Source organism: Clupea harengus, chromosome 8 (assembly GCF_900700415.2).
Source record: "Clupea harengus chromosome 8, Ch_v2.0.2, whole genome shotgun sequence".
In the NCBI taxonomy this organism is placed as follows: Eukaryota; Metazoa; Chordata; class Actinopteri; order Clupeiformes; family Clupeidae; genus Clupea; species Clupea harengus.
This window is the reverse complement of record NC_045159.1, coordinates 21,160,900-21,179,614: the sequence shown is the minus strand read 5'-3', so window position 1 is coordinate 21,179,614 and position 18,715 is coordinate 21,160,900. Positions and strand designations below refer to the sequence as shown.

The 18,715-nt window shown below is 44.1% G+C and overlaps 6 protein-coding genes across 6 annotated transcripts; 1 reads left to right on the top strand and 5 right to left on the bottom strand.

The window, feature by feature from the left end:
• The first annotated feature begins 377 nt into the window (after positions 1-377).
• On the top strand, positions 378-4,087 carry mettl27 (methyltransferase like 27). Its single transcript, XM_012816475.3, has 5 exons — positions 378-607; positions 834-962; positions 2,235-2,370; positions 2,769-2,861; positions 3,086-4,087. The coding sequence occupies exons 1-5, from the start codon at positions 419-421 to the stop codon at positions 3,295-3,297; spliced, it is 759 nt and encodes a 252-aa protein (XP_012671929.2). The 5' UTR covers positions 378-418; the 3' UTR covers positions 3,298-4,087.
• A 270-nt stretch (positions 4,088-4,357) lies between these two features.
• LOC122133110 (claudin-4-like) lies at positions 4,358-6,107 on the bottom strand. The gene has a single exon (XM_042708538.1). The coding sequence runs from the start codon at positions 6,105-6,107 to the stop codon at positions 5,154-5,156; it is 954 nt and encodes a 317-aa protein (XP_042564472.1). The 3' UTR covers positions 4,358-5,153.
• Positions 6,108-7,823: 1,716 nt separating this feature from the next.
• On the bottom strand, positions 7,824-9,254 carry LOC105890448 (claudin-4-like). The gene has a single exon (XM_012816473.3). It carries the CDS (start codon positions 9,252-9,254, stop codon positions 8,622-8,624), a length of 633 nt encoding a protein of 210 aa, XP_012671927.1. The 3' UTR covers positions 7,824-8,621.
• A 471-nt stretch (positions 9,255-9,725) lies between these two features.
• Positions 9,726-11,247, bottom strand: LOC105890503 (claudin-4-like). The gene has a single exon (XM_012816534.3). It carries the CDS (start codon positions 11,044-11,046, stop codon positions 10,477-10,479), a length of 570 nt encoding a protein of 189 aa, XP_012671988.1. The 5' UTR covers positions 11,047-11,247; the 3' UTR covers positions 9,726-10,476.
• Positions 11,248-13,619: 2,372 nt separating this feature from the next.
• LOC122133109 (claudin-4-like) lies at positions 13,620-14,252 on the bottom strand. The gene has a single exon (XM_042708537.1). The coding sequence runs from the start codon at positions 14,250-14,252 to the stop codon at positions 13,620-13,622; it is 633 nt and encodes a 210-aa protein (XP_042564471.1).
• A 2,601-nt stretch (positions 14,253-16,853) lies between these two features.
• LOC122133108 (claudin-4-like) lies at positions 16,854-17,879 on the bottom strand. The gene has a single exon (XM_042708536.1). The coding sequence runs from the start codon at positions 17,682-17,684 to the stop codon at positions 17,043-17,045; it is 642 nt and encodes a 213-aa protein (XP_042564470.1). The 5' UTR covers positions 17,685-17,879; the 3' UTR covers positions 16,854-17,042.
• Between the last annotated feature and the right edge of the window lie 836 nt (positions 17,880-18,715).

Sequence of the window (18,715 nt, the reverse complement as noted above, 5' to 3'; positions counted from 1 at the left end):
TAACAATTGAAATTGTGTCAAGGCGCTTTACAGAGCCCAGAGCTTGAACTCCTAGAGCAAGCAAGGCGGCGGGGGCAAAGGAAAACTCCCTTTTAACTGGAAGCAACCATATACTTAATCGCAGCAGACTGCCTGAAATGCCACACCATACCTTTGGGAAATACATATGTTGTAACCTAAAGCATTTGCCAAACATAACATCAGGTATAATCATTATAATACAGTATAGGAAATATACATTGGACGGTAGTCATCACGTTGCGTTGAATTATTATTGTACACCTGAAGCAGGTGTGGTTTATGGGATCGAGCAAATGCTCCCGTCCAGTTGGTGGCAGTAGCCTAATGGATAAACAACGTGCTATAAGCAAACGAAAACCACGCAACTAGAAGAAGAAACATTGGAGCTGGCTGTGTTATGAGGGATCGTAAACCTGTCATATTTTTCTTCTGCTGGTATTGCACTGACTCTCACAGACAAGTCATAATGGGAGAGCACAAGAGGACCTTAACAGATGTGAAAAATGTAATTCTTTCTGCACACGAAGACAGTGGACCACGGGATAAAGTGTGTTTCTACAACAAGTGGGCAGAGCAATATGAAGAGGTGAGAAAATAAAAGTAAGGGGAACGGGGACCGCAGCGGTAGTCTTTCAAGAAACTTATTTTTTACTTTTTATTATGGGGAGGAAGCCAAGCCAACTGCAGAGGGAGGGTCACTCTCGTCTCAGGGGCTTTGTGATGATTGATGAATATTCTTTCTCTTTGTTTGAGGACACCTCACTTACTGTATCACTGTTCATCTGAACTCCAGTAGATGTTATCTCCCACAGGACGTAGCTCTATTGGACTATCGTGCTCCGAGTCTAGCCACAGAATGCATTGCGTCACACGTCCAAGGTGACAAGGGCAGTGCAAAGGTTTTGGATGTGGCCTGTGGGACCGGCTTAGTCAGTGTTAAGGTAAACAAATACAATTTTCTATTTTACACTTTATGTGTCCTCATAAGGGTGAATTTTTATTTAAAATAGAAAGTGCTTTTCAATAATATGATGCACCTCTCAACTCCAACTCCAACCCAAATCTTACAACTTGTATACAAAGAGTAAATGGCCCTTAAATTATAAAATGTTCTTAAGGCACAGAGCCTGAACCCCCTGGTGCAAGCACAAAGGCCACAGGGACAATACGTCTGTGGGCCATCTGCTTGGAGCCGGCCTAGTGCAAATAGAAAGGGGGGGTACACAATACATACAAAGATAAGATGGTATATACATGATACATGAACACGATACATACAAACATAAGATGGTGTCTACATGATGCATACAAAATTGATCGTGGATAAGATGGGGAGAGAGCATTCAAGTATCATAACGACTTATGATTGTAGAACGTATCATGAAATTAGTGAATTGTTTATTACTTTAAGTAGTGTCTCATTTAATAAGGGCAGTGCATTTTTTAAGTTTTGTAGGGATGAGGTCTAGTAGGCACGTTGATGATTTAGATGAGGAGATCAAGGAAGTGGGTTCAGGGAGGTCAATGGAAGGATTCTTGGAGCACACCAGGTTATGAGGGTGTTACAGAGGTAGTCATAGTGTATCCTGAAATGGCTACAGGGTCATGGAGGGGGAGGATACTGGGAATATTTGTCTCTTATTGTTATTTTGTTATTGAAGAGAAACCTTGGGTTGATTTTATTGTTTTCAATCCATTCCGAATCAGAAAGTGCTTTTTTATAGCTTACAAGGCTATTCTTTCATGGCAGGTGAAATACCTCAAGATTGGTGGAGTACCATTTTCTTTCGAGTTTTTGGTTTTCCTATTCTCTTTTTCAGTGGTGCAACAGTGTCAAGGGTTTAGCGAAGCACACTTGTGACACCATCTGTTAGTAGATTGATATGAGGTTGGGATGTGCTTGTGCCACGTTCAGTGCCAGGAGTAAGTTGAGGCCAGTGCGGCTGGTAGTTTTGACATGAACACTGTTGCAGGCTTGTCGGATAAACAACGGCTGTAGGAGTGGGTTCATTTCCGATGTTGTGCAGAGTTCTAATTGCATGTTGAATGTAATAGTAAGTAGAAGTATAATTAAGTACGTATAATTACTCTGTATAATTGCTTCACTAATTCCTTTACACAGAAGGAAGTCCAATTTGTTGATAACACCACAAGTAAATATAGCCTGCACAGTTCTCATTTCTCATTCACTCAAGGTCTTTTTGTTTTCACAGCTGAGAGAAAAGGGTTTTCAGCATTTCAGTGGCGTGGATGGCAGTGAAGCCATGTTGGAAGTGTGCAGGAGGACAGGACTGTATCAGGACCTGTGGCCGTGTGTACTCGGACTTGAACCACTTCCTGTACAAGCTGGTATGCCTGTGCATGGACTTTGTACCTCATTGAATCAAACTTTTGATCATTTGGATCTCTGAATATGACAATTGTATGTCAGTGTATTATAAGCCATGTGAACACAAGAACTGTAAAGTTGTACAATACTGCATGGGCCAATCAAAAAGGCTGCACTGCTATGACGCAATGACGCTGTGCGTTGGGGGCCTGATCCTCCCGTCTATGACCCCTGTGCTGATTTCTCTCTGTCTCTCCATTTCGTTCCGACATTTCTCTTCAGGGTAATACTTGAAACATTATTAAAGGACAAGTCATAACATTCAAACGTGACTGTAGCCACAGGGACCTTGTAGATTGATAATTGCTTCTGTTCTGTCACATCTTCTGGGTTCTGTCTTGCCCCTCATCTCTTGTAGAGGCGTATGACATTGTTGTAATAGTTGGAGCGCTGAGCGTTGGGCAGGTTCCAGTGTCTGTCATTGAAGAGCTGTGGGTCGCCACAAAACCAGGTGAATATCACCACTGATACAAACTCTGACAAAAAACATTTGTAGTGTAGAACATCATAGACATCATGTAGCCATTACATATCAATACCGGTAAGTCTATCATCACATATCTTTTATTACATGGATAAACCTCAGATGCCACAGGACTGTTAATGATTTCCTAATACAAGATCATTTGTTTATGACCCAGAGAGATAAAGCCATGCTCTGGCACCCGTTTTCAGGTGGGTACATCTGCTTGACGACCAGGGCAAACCCTGACAACCTGGAGTACAAGGCCGAGCTGGAGCTCACTCTGGACGAGATGACCAGAGACGGACGCCTGGTCCGTGTGTCCGTCACTGAGGTAGAGGAGTGGGAGAGAGCCGTGCAGGAGCATGAGACGGGGTACATACCTGGGGCTGTGTATCTGTACAGAAAAGCCCTGCACAGCTAGGACATGTGGAAGACTGTTTGGACCCTCTGTGGCATGATAAGGGGGCTGTGAATGATTTTAGATCATTGTAAGCAAAGAGTGAAAAACAATTGTCTGAAAAACAATTGTAAGGTAGTGTAATGTAAAAAATTATATATATATTATATATATTCTTTTACTTTACATATAGTGTATACTGAACAACACTGCAAATGGGAAATGATTTTGGTTTGATTTAGAAGATGGTAATGTATTGAATAACTCTAGCTGCCATTAAGGAGGACCAATGCTGTTATACACAGGACTACCACTAGATAGAAGCAATGAGTTACCTTTTAATTAAGTATGTTTTCATCACACTCTAGTTCCTGCATCTTTAGATGTTATGAATGAGTGCGTGTTATGTCTAAACAGTACACCTTTTAGAGGGAAGTTCAAGGGTTAGTTGTTGTAATATATTATATAATATTTTGTTTCCAAATGTTGGGAGAGAAATCTGTTGTCCTAATTATTTGTTATTTACCAACCAAAGGCAATGTACAATTAAAATAACATTTAGTCAGCAAGGGGAATGTATCCTGTACAAGCTGCTATATGTCCTGGTCAAATCTATTAATATTACTATACTGTGTTGTTATATTCTGTTTTCATTTAGTCAGTTTTGGATCATTCTGTGGAGTTAAGTGTTTTTGTTCATTTGATACTGAAACCTTTTCTCCTTCCTCTTCTGTTCCTGTTGCCGTTTCACACTGGCCTGTTCAAATGGGATCATTTCAATAAAAAGCTGCCGATGTAGACGACGATATGTTAATCTCGAGTGGATTTCCTGGTTGAAGCACAAAAAAAGACATCGAACTGTCAGACTGTAAAAGACAGTGTATTAACTTAGTGGAAGATACTTAAAAACATGTCAAACCATTAATTACAAAACTCAAGTTGATTCCCTGCTATCCCATGTCTTCCCCTTGTAGTATGGTTGTAACTGCATCAACATCTAATCAAATTCATATATATATATGCCCTACTGCTGGCTCAGGCAGTGTATTTGTATTTGTGCCATTGTATTCCTTAACCGTACACTTTCCTCAACCAAACATCCTAATGTCAAAGTCTGATGAAACTTAGCATTTAAATTGAAGCGTGACTCAAAATGTTTTCCAGCTTGCTTCCAGTGAAACTCGATCTGATCCTTTGCAAATACATAGCTTCCCGATAGAATGCAAAGCATCTTTATTCAGTGACTCTCTGTCAAACCTGTTTCGCCACCGATTCCCTTCCTCTTTGCTGAGGCCATAATGGAGGGTGATACCAGGAAGAATGTGGGGGAGGGTATCAGTGCAATGGGCTAGGAGCTCATAAATAAGTAATACATTGAACTTTTCACTTACCCAGCCTTTTAATTATTGTATAGTAATGCTAATTGGTTGCACTCCTTGGGTTATGGCAAATAAGTTAAAATATGTAAAAGCTACAGCCAGAAATGATCTTAAACTTTTATTTTTATAGCAATAAAATTCACATTCATATAGTTATATAAGACATTCAAAAAGAAGAAAAAGTAGCAACATCAACAGGAAATGCACCAGTCATAACTTCCATTCACTGATGTTGTGGGGCTGTTTGTGATCGTATTACATATCACCACTGAAGAGCTCACAAGAGGCCTGTGAATGACATCACTTAGCCTTCCTTCATTTTACCACACATACGTTTAAACATTGAGGGAAAAAAACATATGTACATTAACAGCTTAATTTTAAATATATATTTACACTCTTGACTGGCCCACAAGAAGAGTGCAAAGTCCAAGTGCATAACTGGTACAACGACACATCATTTTAACAGGAATATACTGTGGCAGTGCCTTGCAGAAACAGTCAGATGTAAGTCTTTGTAGGAGTAAGTGGTGCCTCGTCTGCGAATGCAGCTGTCTCGTTGAGCTCAGACTTGGTGGAGAGCTCCAGGCTCTTCGTGGAGTCGGCCCTCTTCAGCTGGGACTTGGTGGACGGCCCCTCGCTCACCCCCGACTGGGCTGACACAGGCCTCTTCAGCTGGGACTTGGTTGAGGGTGCTTGGCTGTTGTGGGACCATGTGGAGGGTGCTTGGCTGCCTAGGGGCTTGGCCATGACCGGTGGCTTTCCCCACTGGCCTCCCTCTGGCTGGGAGCGCACGGAGGGTCCTGAGGTGGGCCTGGAGCCGCCGTTAACGGACGAGCGCACAAGAACATACTTCACGGAGGGGGTGTTGTCCTCAGCGGCGTCTCGAGAGCAGGCAGTGCTGCAGAACATCCCCCCCGCTAGGAAGAACAGGATGGACGCCCCCCACCCAATGTAGATGGCCCCCCCCAGCTCCCTGCGCTGGGAGTCCGTGATGTGGGGGCTGTAGAAGGCCTTCACCACCGCCCCGGCGGTCCACGACACCGGGATGATGCACAGGAGCCCGGCGACGAGCAGCGTACCTCCGGCGGCGACGAGCACTCGGGCCTTGGTCCTCTTGCCCTCACCATCCAGGAAGCGGGTGCACTTGCCCCCCACAAAAGCGAGCAGGAGCCCCGCGCTGGCCACCAACAGGGCGATGACCGTCAGTGCCCGGGCAGCCTGGAGGTCTGTGCCCAGCGCCAGCGTGGAATCATACGGCTTGCACATGATCTGGCCTGTGCTCTGCGCCACGCACGTCATCCAGATGCCCTCCCACATGGTCTGCGAGGTGACGATGGTGGTGCCGATGTAGGCCGTCACACGCCACATGGGCAGGATGCAAGTCAGCAGAGCCCCCACCCACCCCAGCAGCGCCAGGGAGCTCGCCAGCATCTGCATGCCCAGTGAGGCCATGGTTCCCACGGAAACGGCTCTCTGCAATCAACACACTCTGCTCTTTGTTGTCCTTGTCACTAGCTTAGCTCAGACAGAGTAGTCCTTTGTCTCCTGCTCTCAAGCAGTCTTTTCCAAGTGTTTTCTCACCTACCTGAGTTGTGCCATTCCTCACCTAACCCCGTGAACACCTGTGCGGGTGCCTCCATCTTTCTCTCTCGCTCCTCTGACTAACCTGCTGGTTACCAGCGTCTCTCCCTCTCAACTTCCGTTTGCTGCTTCATGGCCTCTTGGGTGACCGAGATGAGAGGTGAAAAACGAAAACAGCTAGATAGAGAGAGAGAGAGAAAAAGGAGGTGTGATCTAGGTTGAAGACCACTCCCCCACTTGTCATAAACGGCACCGTACCAGCTCAACAGGATTCTTCTCCAGCAAGAGGATACCATGGGTGTGGCAAGAGGATGGCCTCTGAAAACAATGGTGTTTTGTTTATGTGTAAGTCAATAAAAAACAAACAAAAAAGTTTTAGTGTGTAAAGACACACGCATTAACATGAAAGAAGATACTTCATGAAATTGGACTTTCATTGATGCAAAGGGCTTAAAGATGTCTCAGAAGATGGTTTGGACTGATGCAGTCATCTGCACCTGTTGCTGAGCACTGCAATACGACACCTTAGATTCCTTATCCTAATGGAACTCTCAGGCTCTTTTGTCCATCAGTGTTTCCTCATACAATGTACTGGACAAAGTGTTTTTGTTATTTTGTCACAAGGACTTGACTAAAATCCAATTTCACATACTCCCACATACCAATATGTGAAGGTGTTTAGCAGACGTTTTTATCCAAAGCAACTTACAGTCAACTTGCAGCAATCGGAAATCGAACCCAGGTCAAGCACATTCAAAGGGGTGACGCTAACCACTGCAGATGGGTACACTACATAACTGTGTGTCTTTAACAGAAGACATTCAGCTCCAATTCCATCCCACCCTGGGTAGTTAGAGAGAGTGTTTTTCTGCACCTTCCTCGGATGAGCAAAAAGGTGGTTAGGAATAGATGCTCTCCTGCTTGATGGTGATTTACTCCCAGTTGTCCCCTATCTGGGTTGAAGCCTTTAGAAGGTGAGCTTTGTTCGTGTCCTTAAGACACAGGCACTGTGTTAATCTAGCAGGGATCCCTGTCCAATAGTAACTTCACAAACAAACAAACTAAATCGTGTCATACCATCACTGAATTAGAACAAATACTGTGTGTGATTGCTGCCCTGAGTTTCACTCACTTAGAACAGAGCTGGGATCACAACATGCAAGAGGTGTCTTTGACCAGTGGCCATTATGGTTAGGCTGCAATAGATTGGCAGAAGACTTAGATGGCCATTATGGTTAGTCACCAATAGATTGGTAGAAGACTTAGGTGGGCATTATGGGTAGTCACCAATAGATTGGTAGAAAACTTAGATGGCCATTCTGGTTGACCCCACAGACAAAAACGAGATGACAGAGGGTCTCACCAATGATTTCATTCCACCTGAAACAGCTAGATTTGCAACAGTAGACCAGAAATAGCTGAGCTGTTGGACTAGGAAGAAGAATGTATTTGTACAGACAGTTCCTAAAGTCCTAAAATATTATTTCATTAACATAGCTGCACTTGATTAGCATTAAAAATCCTTCTGAAAGGGTGCAGTGAATTAGGCATTTAGAAATACAAACATTTGACTTCAGAATCAGAATCTTTTTTATTGCCAAGTAAGTTTAACAAGGAATTTTCTTTGGCATTTTGGTGAATAACAATCATAAAAAACTTCTGACTTCATAGAAACATTTGACTTCATATAAACATTTGGATGGCTAGATATATAAAAACTGCTACTTTCTCCACTGGAGGCCACAAACTGTATATGCCATAATCATGTTTTACAATGATATAATAAAAATGCCATAAACATGTCTTACAATGACGTGATACAAAACATGTCATGACTACAGATTAGGATTCCGATAGAACACTGTCACGTCACAATCACCGGTCACCGTCACAGTGTTTAATGATATGGCATCTTATGACATAAATATATACACATGTGATCTCAAGTAAAATAATGCTAGATTTACAGATTAAATAATTTAAATGTACAAGAAAACATTTGTAAACATCTACTGTTACAGTCATAATAGGCTTATTCTCCACTCCCATGTCTCTTGGGGGGTGCAAATGATTTATTATGTCTCCTCATAAATCAGTCCTCTACAGTCAACAGTAAACTAAAGACAACTTTCCTTTCTTAAAAACGAGAATCTTTGACGTGTCTGTCCTATCTGTGATATCCACAGTCTACGGTAAATGTCATAGCACTGGCATCACTATAGTGGCTAAGATAACTGCTGACATTGATACATTTTTTAACAATGTTGAGATCACGAACATCTGAAAAAACATCTGAAAAAACTCACAAAAGTCTGGCCTCATGAATATGTAGCCATTCTAACTGGAGGTCCAGTTTGTTGTTTGGTCTCAGTGGCGAGTTAGTTCTCAGCAGCATCTGTAGGTGCGGCGGAGCATCCCTCCCCCCAGGAAGAGGAGGAACCCAGACACCCAGCCCACGTAGATGGCGGCCCCCAGCTCCCCCCGCCTCCCCTCCGTGGCCAGGGGGTTATAGAAGCCCGTGATGGTGACGTGAGCTGACCAGCTCACGGTCGCGATGCACAGCACCCCGGCCGCCATGAACACTATCCCCACGAGGGGGACCATCAGAGCCTTGGTGATATTTTCGTTTCTGTAGGAGTTTGTGCACCGGGCCCCGAGCATGCTCAGGAATATGGCCGCCACACCGACGGCGATGGAGATGCACATCGGGGCCCGGGCCGCCTGCAGGTCCTCGGGAACAGCGAGGAGAGAGTCGTAGGCTTTGCACTGCCGGTGTCCCGTGCTGTGCAGCAGACAGTTCACCCACAGGCCCTCCCACAACACCTGGGCTGTCACGATGTTGCCGCTGACGTAAGCCGTCACCTTCCAAATGGGCAGCGCACAGGTCAGGACGGTGCCCAGGAAGCCGATGAGCGCCACCACGAAGGCCAGGAGCTGTTGGCACTTCCTGGTTTTCAGGACCAATATAAAAAAGATTACAGATATAAAAAGAGCAACATAAGTGACAGGGAGTGACATTCTGCCACGGTGCGCGGTAATCTCCGATTATCAACAGAGTTTGACCAACTTTTTAGTTGTACAGCAGATCTTGTGGGAAGTGAAAGAGAGAGAGAGAGAGTGAGAGAGAGGGAAAGAGAGTATATTTGTACATGTGTGTGTGCAAGAGAGAGCAAGGGAGGGGAAAAGAAAGTGAAAGAAAGGGAGAGAGGTTGAAGAGAGGGAGGAGATTTCCTCGTGGTGCTCATGTTTCTTGTTTCCTGTTATGAGACTAAATGAGTGCCAGGGACTGAGGACTGGGGACTGGGGAAGAAACAGCAAGATTTGCAACAGTAGACCAGAAATAGCTGAGCTGTTGACCTAGGAAGAAGAATGTAATTGCACAGACAGTTCTTAAAGTACTAAAATATGATTTCCTTTATTTCTTTACAATAAAAGGGTAACATAGTTGCACTTTGTTAGCATTACAAATCATTCTGAAAGGGTGCAGTGAATTAGACATTTAGAAATACAAACATTTGACTTCATATAAACATTTGACTACATAAAGATTTTGACTTCATAAAGATTTTGGATGGCTAGATATATAAAAACTGCTACTTTCTCTACTTGAGGCCACAAAATATATATGCCATAAACATGTCTAACAATGATATAATATATATATGCCATAAACATGTCTCACAATGATATAATATATATGCCATAAACATGTCTAACAGTGATATAATATATATGCCATAAACATGTCTAACAATGACATGTTACAAAACGTGTCATGACTTCTAGAGATTATGATTCCGATTGAACACTGTCATGTCACAATCATCGGTCACCGTCACAGGGTTTAATGTTCACTGGCATGATGACTAACCAGATGACACATCAATGACATGGGTATGTCAGTTTTATGACTGAAGGTTTAGCTCAAGTTAAATAATGCTAGAATCACAGATTAAAAAATGTAAATATACAAGAAAACATTTGTAAACATCTACTGTTACAGTCATACTAGGCTGGTTCTCCACTCCCATGTCTCTTATTACATCCACAGTCTACGGTAAATGTAATGGCACTGGCATCACAGGTTGGAATCACAGGTTGGCATCTCTATAATGGCTAAGATAACTGCTGACATTGAGACATCTAAAAAAAGCCCACAAAAGTTTGGCCTCGTGAATATGTTCCATCCATTCTAACTGGAGGTCCAGTTCGTTGTTTGGTCTCAGTGGTGAGTTAGTTCTCAGCAGCATCTCTGCGAGTAGGTGCTGCAGAGCATCCCTCCCCCCAGGAAGAGGAGGAACCCAGACACCCAGCCCACGTAGATGGCGGCCCCCAGCTCCCCCCGCCTCCCCTCCGTGGCCAGGGGGTTATAGAAACCTGTGATGATGACGTGAGCTGACCAGCTCACGGGCACGAGGCACAGCACCCCAGCCGCCATGAACACTATCCCCGCGGAGAGGCCTATCAGAGCCTTGGTGGTCCTCTCGTCTCTGTAGAAGTTTGTGCACCGGGCCCCGAGCACGCTCAGGCAAATGGCCGCCACGCCGACGGCGATGGAGACACACACCAGGGCCCGTGATGCCTGCAGGTCCTGGGGAAGAGCGAGGAGAGAGTCGTAGGCTTTGCACTGCAGGTGTCTGGTGCTCTGCAGCACACAGTTCATCCACAGGCCCTCCCAGAACACCTGGGCGGTCACGATGTTGGCCCCGATGAAAGCCGTCACCTTCCACATGGGCAGCGCACAGATCAGGATGGTGCCCAGGAAGCCGATGAGGGCCAGCACGAAGGCCAGGATCTGTCGGCTCACCATGCTCCAGCTCTGGTTTCCAGGACAAAGTTAAAAAAGATTCCAGTTCTGAAAGCAGAAGCGACAGTGAGACATATTCAGCCACGGTGCGCAGTTACCTCCGATTATTGACAGAGTTTGACCAACTTTTTAGTTGTGCAGCAGGTCTTGTGGGGCGTGAAAGAGAGAGAGAGAATGTTTGTGTGTGTCTGTGTGTGTGTAGGAGGGAGAGAGAGAGAATGTTTGTGTGTGTCTGTGTGTGTATAGGAGGGAGAGAAAGAGAGAGACAGAGAGAGAGAATGTTTGTGTCTGTCTCTGTGTGTGTAGGAGGGAGGGAGAGGGAGACAGAGTGAAAGAAAAGAGAGAAAAGAGGCTGAAAAGAGGGAGGAGATTTCCTCGTGGTGCTCATGTTTCCTGTTAGACCGGATTGTTTGTTATGCTTAGTGAGAAAGAGGGGACGGGGGAGGAGCGCAGGTGACTGGGGCTTAGAAAATGGTTCATGTTTGAATGCTGAGGCTACGAGCTCAGAACAGGTGCACCCCTTCACATCCACGCTGTGTCTCCTGAATTTTATACGAAAAGATTTAGCGCATTTCCACTGAAGGGATTGAGTTACAAGAGTCCAGTGCAGTTGAGTGTTCAGAAGGAACAGTTATTTGGTTTTCTGAAATATTCTTAATGTAGGTTTATAGTAATCCCAAAAAGATGATATATGAGTCAGTGAATCAATGACTGATTCCTGTCTGCGTCACAAGTTTCTTCTGGGGAGTAGCAGCAGTGTTATATACAGTAGTGTCTATAGGGGAGGGGGATGGATGGATAGATGGATGGATGGATGGATGGATGGATGGATGGATGGATGTCTAGTAACCTGTTGTGCTCCAGAAAGCAGGGGGGAGGGGTGCAAATGATTGTTTAGTCTCTGAGCCTTGGGGCGTGACACATGAGCCCTGAGTGGCAGGGAACACACCATCCCCTTGATTTAGCATGGCTGTTAGCTCAACACTTTTAAAAGCCTGAAAGTGTGCTGCAGCCCTCCAACCAGTACTTTAGCTACTACTCTTGGTCAGGTGTAGTCAGATTGACCTCCAACCCTTCAGGAATGCACTAAAGGGTTCTTCTTCCAGGTACTTTCCCCACCAAACCACAGACTTGTTCTTTCAGTTTGGGATTTCATTCTGCATGAAATGTGTTTGTGTAAAACCTCTTTATGTACAAAGTATATTGTTTTAAATGTGATTAGGTCTATTGTCCCAAACAGACATGTTAGCAAATTGTCTGATTACACAGACATAACCTGATAGATACTGTAGATAGATGGATACTTTATTAATCCCGAGGGAAGTATTGTCTGTGTCCTCATATGACTTGACACAAGAAATAACAGACACCGCATCACCCATTTTCAGCACAGGAGCTTGTCATATGCCTACTCCAACACCATTTACATATTTTATGATTTTATGACTCTGGATAGGATTTAAAGGTCACTTAACTTTGATTTAATTTATGCAAGTGAGTTCCTATGTGAATGTTAAAAATGTGTGAAGTTCAACATGGTTAAAACATTGCAGTTAACTCAGTACTTTAATTCACACAATACCCCATTTGAAAACCACAATAATGACTAATTGAATTCAAGATCTTGTGTGCAAAGTTCATTATTGTATGAATACAAATCTAGAAATTTTGAAATATATGCCTGCCTAATTTCAAGTGGCCTAATTTAATTTGATTGTAAATCTATCGCTTTATAATGGATTATAAATGTAATGAATCACATGGTATATGGATGCATTTTAATCAGATTATATAATATGACAGTATTATTATCAGATTATATAAAATGACAGTATGCATCGGGGCAGAAGTCCTTGCTTGTCTATTTGTGTCTGTAACAACTGGCTTGTTAGGATCCAAACTAGACTGTCACAAATCATTACCTACGTTCCTCTGAAAAACAAACCAGGGGAGGGAGAGAGAGAGGGAGAGAGCGGGAGAAAGAGAGAGAGAGGAAGAGAGAGGGAGAGAGAGACATTATTCTTACTCGAAACTCCAACACAATAGCTCTATGACAAAGGACACCTTCCCTGGTGCTTTGTGTGAGTTCTTTATACTATCTTAAACTTGTCTGTACTGATAGCCCCTTCACTCCAAGCCAAGGCACAATGATAGCAGACGGAGAGGTTATTCCAGTTGCTCTCTGATATTACCTACCTAAAGGAACTGAATCTTCTAGCTTGAAGCTACATGATCGATCAGGTTACTTTATGAAATCTGTATCAACTCACACATACCAGTAACACAGGAATCAAACCAAAGCTGTGTAGTCTTGCACGAACTCTCCCAAAATAGTTGTTGTCGCAGTTCAATGCACTTAAGATTTGCTCAGTGCACTTGAGGATGAGTAAAATAACCAGACTTTTGTTTTGAAGAAGAAAAGTGCTTTTATTTTGACACTACATTTACTAATAAGTGTTTGCATGTAAGTGAAAGAAACAAAAATGATACAAATAAGAAACAAAGTTACTTCTCCTCACAGTCCTCAGAGACCTCAGCCCCCTGCAGTATGGATCACCTGGTTGTGGCCGTACACCTCACACGTAATCCCCTGAGGTTTTGGACCTGGCTGGGACGTACTGGGCCGCTCCGTAGGCCTGGTGGTCTCTGGGGGGGCAGTTCCAGCAGAGGAGCCCCCCTCCCATCAGTAGGAGCCCCGAGGCGCCCCACCCGATGTAGAGCGCGGCCCCCAGCTCCCGGCGCTGCGCAGCAGTCACCAGCGGGTTGTAGAAGTCGCGAATCAGCGTATGGGCCGACCAGGACACTGGCACCAGAACTAGGAAGGCGGCGATGGTGAAGATGATGCCAGAGACGATGCAGGCCTTGGCCTTGGCGCTCTGGTCCTCCAGGCAGTTGGTGCACTTGCCGCCGACGATGGCCATGAGCACGCCGAAGATGCCCACGATGATGGCGATGATCGTCATGGCGCGCGCCGCCTGCAGGTCCTGAGGCAGAGCCAGCATGGAGTCGTAGACCTTACACTGCATCTGGCCCGTGCTCTGCACCACGCAGGTCATCCACAGGCCCTCCCAGATGACCTGTGCCGTCACGATGTTGGCTCCGACGAAGGCCGTCACCCGCCACATCGGCATCGCGCAGGTGATTATGCTGCCGAGCCAACCGATCATGGCCAGCATAATGCCCAAGATCTGCAGCCCCTGTGACGCCATGCTCGTGTTCGGTCCCTGCTCCTTCAACTGTAAAGCGGGCCTTTCAGGGCGACTGGCAGGTCATCACTGCATGAGGTCGATGGTGAGAAGGGATCACCTGAGACGCAGGGGTCTGGCTTTATAGATCAAGCCAGTGGGTGTGGTCCCCCTTGTTCCTTTGTCCCCAAACCCTGAAGGAAAGCTGAAACACGATATCACAGCTCTCTATTCAGTTCTGTTGGGTTCACAGAGGCCTGACACCAAACCCTATAGCCCTCCAGTTTCACCCATCAACCCAGTCAGTGTGTGGACATATATTTGGAAAAGACTGAGACACTGTGGAGTATGTCAAACACTGTTATGCTTATAGGAACTGGGGTATTAAACCGTTAATAGTATTGATAAGAGGTATCAGTCAATTGGATTCATTGAGGATTGATTGATTCTGTGCAAAGACTTTAGCATCTTGCAACACCAATCCAACAGAACCTTGTGAAGATTGGAACTGGAAATGGTGGAGTTGATTCAAACAGAAATGTGCAGTGGTGAATGGTGCTCTCAACTTACAAGGATGTATGCATGCATAGCCTGTAGCCATAGCCTCAGATAAAGATTTTGCTGCAATCCGTGATCAATGCCTTTTCAACTGTTTTCAAATGTTACATACGGTTATATGTTTGTTTGTGTATTTGTTTTTTGTTTAACACAATGTAATGACCACATGTCAAGATCTTCTCTTAGATCATGTGATCCTGCCTTATCAGCCTTTTGGTGGAAACTTATATTTTTATATTTAGGAGATGGTCCAGTTCCATAAGCTGGTACATTATTCATGTAATGGCTGCCACAGAAACGTGATGTGAAATTCTGATAAATTGACAGATTTGTTTGAATTGATCGTTCTGTACGTAAGGAACAAAGGATCCACACAATGGAAAAGCTACAGATTTTACTGAATTACTGAGGACAACAACAACAAACAACAACAACAAATAATCTACACCAGGTTCACGGATTTAGCCTCTTTTTAATATATATATTGTCATTGTATCCCTATTTCAGCACGTCATATGGTTTATATATTATATTGTGCATATATATAGTTTTTTGGACGAGGTATTTAGCATGTGCTTTTACCCAAAGGCACTTACAAAGGCACCTTGCAGTGGCCTGGAGGCAAACCCAGCTCAGCCGCTTGGAGGGCGGGAACACTAACCACTGTTCCCCCAACCCAACACATTTACACTGGGCCTTTTAGTGAGGTGCAAATGCTTGTTCCAGCCATCTTAAAATACTATTTTTTTGTGTATAATTAGTGTGCTGTTAAAGTACTCTCCACTATGTGTTTAAACCTTGCACTTATGCATACTTACAAATATGGACGTTCTGCCCATTTATTTATGTGGATAGAGGGACCTCCTCTCCCACACAAAACGGTCAATGGCAAAAAGTCACAATACAGAGAAAGCAAAGATGAAGGGTTTCGTCATTGGTCTTTTATTTCCTTTTACATACAAAAGTGTCTGAAGTACCTCAACATTTAGGCTCTCAGGCCATAGATGCTAAATGGTTTTTACACTTAGTCAAGAATGCATGCTCTACCATTGTTGGATTCTAATAGCTATTTCTGTCAGGAATTGTGACACTCATTCTCTCACTGACACTATGTTCTGATTGGTCCATTACAATGAATAGCCTATATTTAGGCCCACATTCAGTAATAACTTCGGTATACTTGTTATACAAAAGGTAAGGTGAAGGTTTAAAAAAAAAGTGATGGATAGTAAAGCACTCATAAATGCACTGTGTTGAATAATTCTACTAAAACATTGTAGAATAAATGTCATATTTCGGTCCACTGGACAAGGGACATGTAAAGTGTGATCTAGAAGTAGCCTGATGTAGTATTACACCTTGAGATCAGAACTTCTTCACAACTCACACCTCCATCTTGTGCCGGGTGGAAAATAACAGGTTTACCAGTTGCACATAATGCACATAGTTTGGTAATGTGTGGACCAGCCACACATAAACTAGAACCTGTTTCAGACTTGACTGAGCCCCTATACCATTTATTTGACTCAGATAAGGTTATGATTATGGTGTCTTTGATCAACATAATGATTTCAAATTTAAAGTTTAGTAAAGATCGTTGGTAAAAATTGAATGTGAACGTAGAATGTTCTTGTTGTGTAAACATATTTTAACAAGTCAGTCCCATAGAAATATTAACAAAGAATTTATTGACCAAGTCCCATCATCAGATCACATGAACTCTGTAAAAGATATTTTGAAGACTAAAAACAATAACACATATTTACAGACGGTACAAAAGTATCAAATATACACCATTTATGACTGGAGAGAGAAGTTCAAATGGATTTTCTTAAGACTGGAACACAAAGTTATCACCACAGTATGACTGACAATATCAAGCTGAATATGTGTATTTAAATGGCTTTTGTCACCAAAGTCATAGTGAAACACAGAGTAAACACAGCAGTCTGACCTGCATCTAAATTTAACAAATGATTCTGAACAAAGATTGTTGACTTATTGATCTGATATTCTATTGTACCCCCCCCCCCCCCCCAACAAGCACTTCCTTTGTGTTCTGGCCACTCCCCTGTATTGCGTGAGTGAAACTGAGTATTCTTCACCACAGGAGTGGTCACATGTCCATCTCCATTTGTAAACCATGTAAAACCATTTTAACAAAATGTTTGACTGCAACTCAACTGGAGGCCAACAAGACTGTCCCAAAAAAACTACCTCTGGAGGGGGGGAAGCCATGGCTCTCCCAGACACTGATCACACATAGTCCTTATTGGAGGGTGCTGAGGCCTGGGAACGGGCTGCGGAGTATTTGGCGGAGTAGCCGCCCTCTTCTTTCGGGGGGCAGTTGGCGCACAGGAGGGCCCCTCCGATGATCATGAGGGCCGAGGCCCCCCAGCCGATGTAGAGAGCGGCCCCCAGCTCGCGCTTCTGGGACTGGTTGACCAGCGGGTTGTAGAAGTCGCGGACGATTGTGTGGGCCGTCCAGCACACCGGCACCATACACAGGACGCCAGCAATAATGAAGACCACGCCGGAAGTAACACCCACTTTGGCTTTGGCACGCTCGTCCTCCACGCAGTTGGTGCACTTGCCGCCCGCCACCGAGAGCAGAATGCCGAAGATGCCGACGATGATGGCGATGATGATGAGGGCGCGGGCCGCCTGCAGGTCTTGAGGAAGAGCCAGCATGGAGTCGTAGACTTTACACTGCATCTGGCCCGTGCTCTGGTGGACACAGTTCATCCAGATGCCCTCCCAGCTCGTCTGTGCCGTCACGATGCTGACGCCGATGAACGCAGTGACTTTCCACATCGGTAGGGCACACACTATAATGGCGCCGATCCAGCCGATGATGCCGAGAGCGGAACCCAGCATCTGAAACCCAGCAGACACCATGCTGTCTCCGTGTATCCGTACAAATCTTCCTTACTTTCAAAAATATCCTTGAGAAGGTGCTCTCAAGCTGCTCTCTCTTTGTCAAGTGTCGCTCACACAGTGTTAGGCAAGGTCCTTAGGGTGAGCCTTTGTAAAGGGTGGGGCCTGACACACAAACACCACCATCTAACCGGCTAAGCTGGTTTCTGAGTTTCTTCCTGCCGTTAAAAGGGGGGGATGGGACTTTTTTTATTCCCATGAGTTAGTCACACAGCAACACAAATACTCAACAAAGAGATGCCCATATAAGGTTACCTCTTAGGGGATTACCATCTTTTTCAGAGTAATATCTAGTTTGTTGTTATTGTGTTATTACTTTATTTTGTTGTTCTTCTAAAGTTATGAAAGGCCTTGAGACCGAAGTAGGCAGCGGACCCTGAAATCCTCTCTCCAACTCAACAAGATTTCCTTTGGTACATGACACCATTGACAGTTTCTGTCGAATTTCATTGAAATATCTTTTGTATTAATTGCTGAATTTCTTAGAAAACCATCAATACAAGCCCATTAAAGTCACTTTAGCATCTTAGCACCCATTAGGCTCAGAATTCACAGATCTGAAACTAATAAATACTTCTTCATACTATCTTCAATGCCTTGGGAATATATATATAAACAAAAAGAATAACGTTTGTTTATATAGCACCTTTTATCAAACCTAGTGTAAAGTTTTAACAAGTGAAATACATATTCAAACAAAAGATAAAAATTTTAATCAAAGAGTAAACAACGAAAGATGAATGTACACAATTACAAGTAAGATAAAAAGCAGGAGATTGCTGAGCACAAGATAAAACACAGATTAGAGTGAGTGTTTAATATTAATTACATTTAGGTGAAAATGTACTTGTACATGTAAGCTCAGCTTTGAAACACAACAAACTTGAGCAACAATGGCTTTGGCTCCCCCACCAGACAGCTGTGCCTGTGCCAAGAGTGTCATCCTGGGCCAAGAGTGTCAGCCTGTGCAGCCTGTGCCAAGAGTGTCAGCC

Bases quoted from the DNA above. Each gene is read 5' to 3' on its own strand.
- LOC122133109 (XM_042708537.1), bottom strand. From the start codon at position 14,252: ATGGCGTCACAGGGGCTGCAGATCTTGGGCATTATGCTGGCCATGATC.
- mettl27 (XM_012816475.3), top strand. From the start codon at position 419: ATGAGGGATCGTAAACCTGTCATATTTTTCTTCTGCTGGTATTGCACT. The intron at 608-833 runs GTGAGAAAATAA...TATCTCCCACAG, and splicing joins GGGCAGAGCAATATGAAGAG to GACGTAGCTCTATTGGACTA. The intron at 2,371-2,768 runs GTATGCCTGTGC...CATCTCTTGTAG, and splicing joins ACCACTTCCTGTACAAGCTG to AGGCGTATGACATTGTTGTA.
- LOC105890448 (XM_012816473.3), bottom strand. From the start codon at position 9,254: ATGTCACTCCCTGTCACTTATGTTGCTCTTTTTATATCTGTAATCTTT.
- LOC122133110 (XM_042708538.1), bottom strand. From the start codon at position 6,107: ATGGCCTCACTGGGCATGCAGATGCTGGCGAGCTCCCTGGCGCTGCTG.
- LOC105890503 (XM_012816534.3), bottom strand. From the start codon at position 11,046: ATGGTGAGCCGACAGATCCTGGCCTTCGTGCTGGCCCTCATCGGCTTC.
- LOC122133108 (XM_042708536.1), bottom strand. From the start codon at position 17,684: ATGGTGTCTGCTGGGTTTCAGATGCTGGGTTCCGCTCTCGGCATCATC.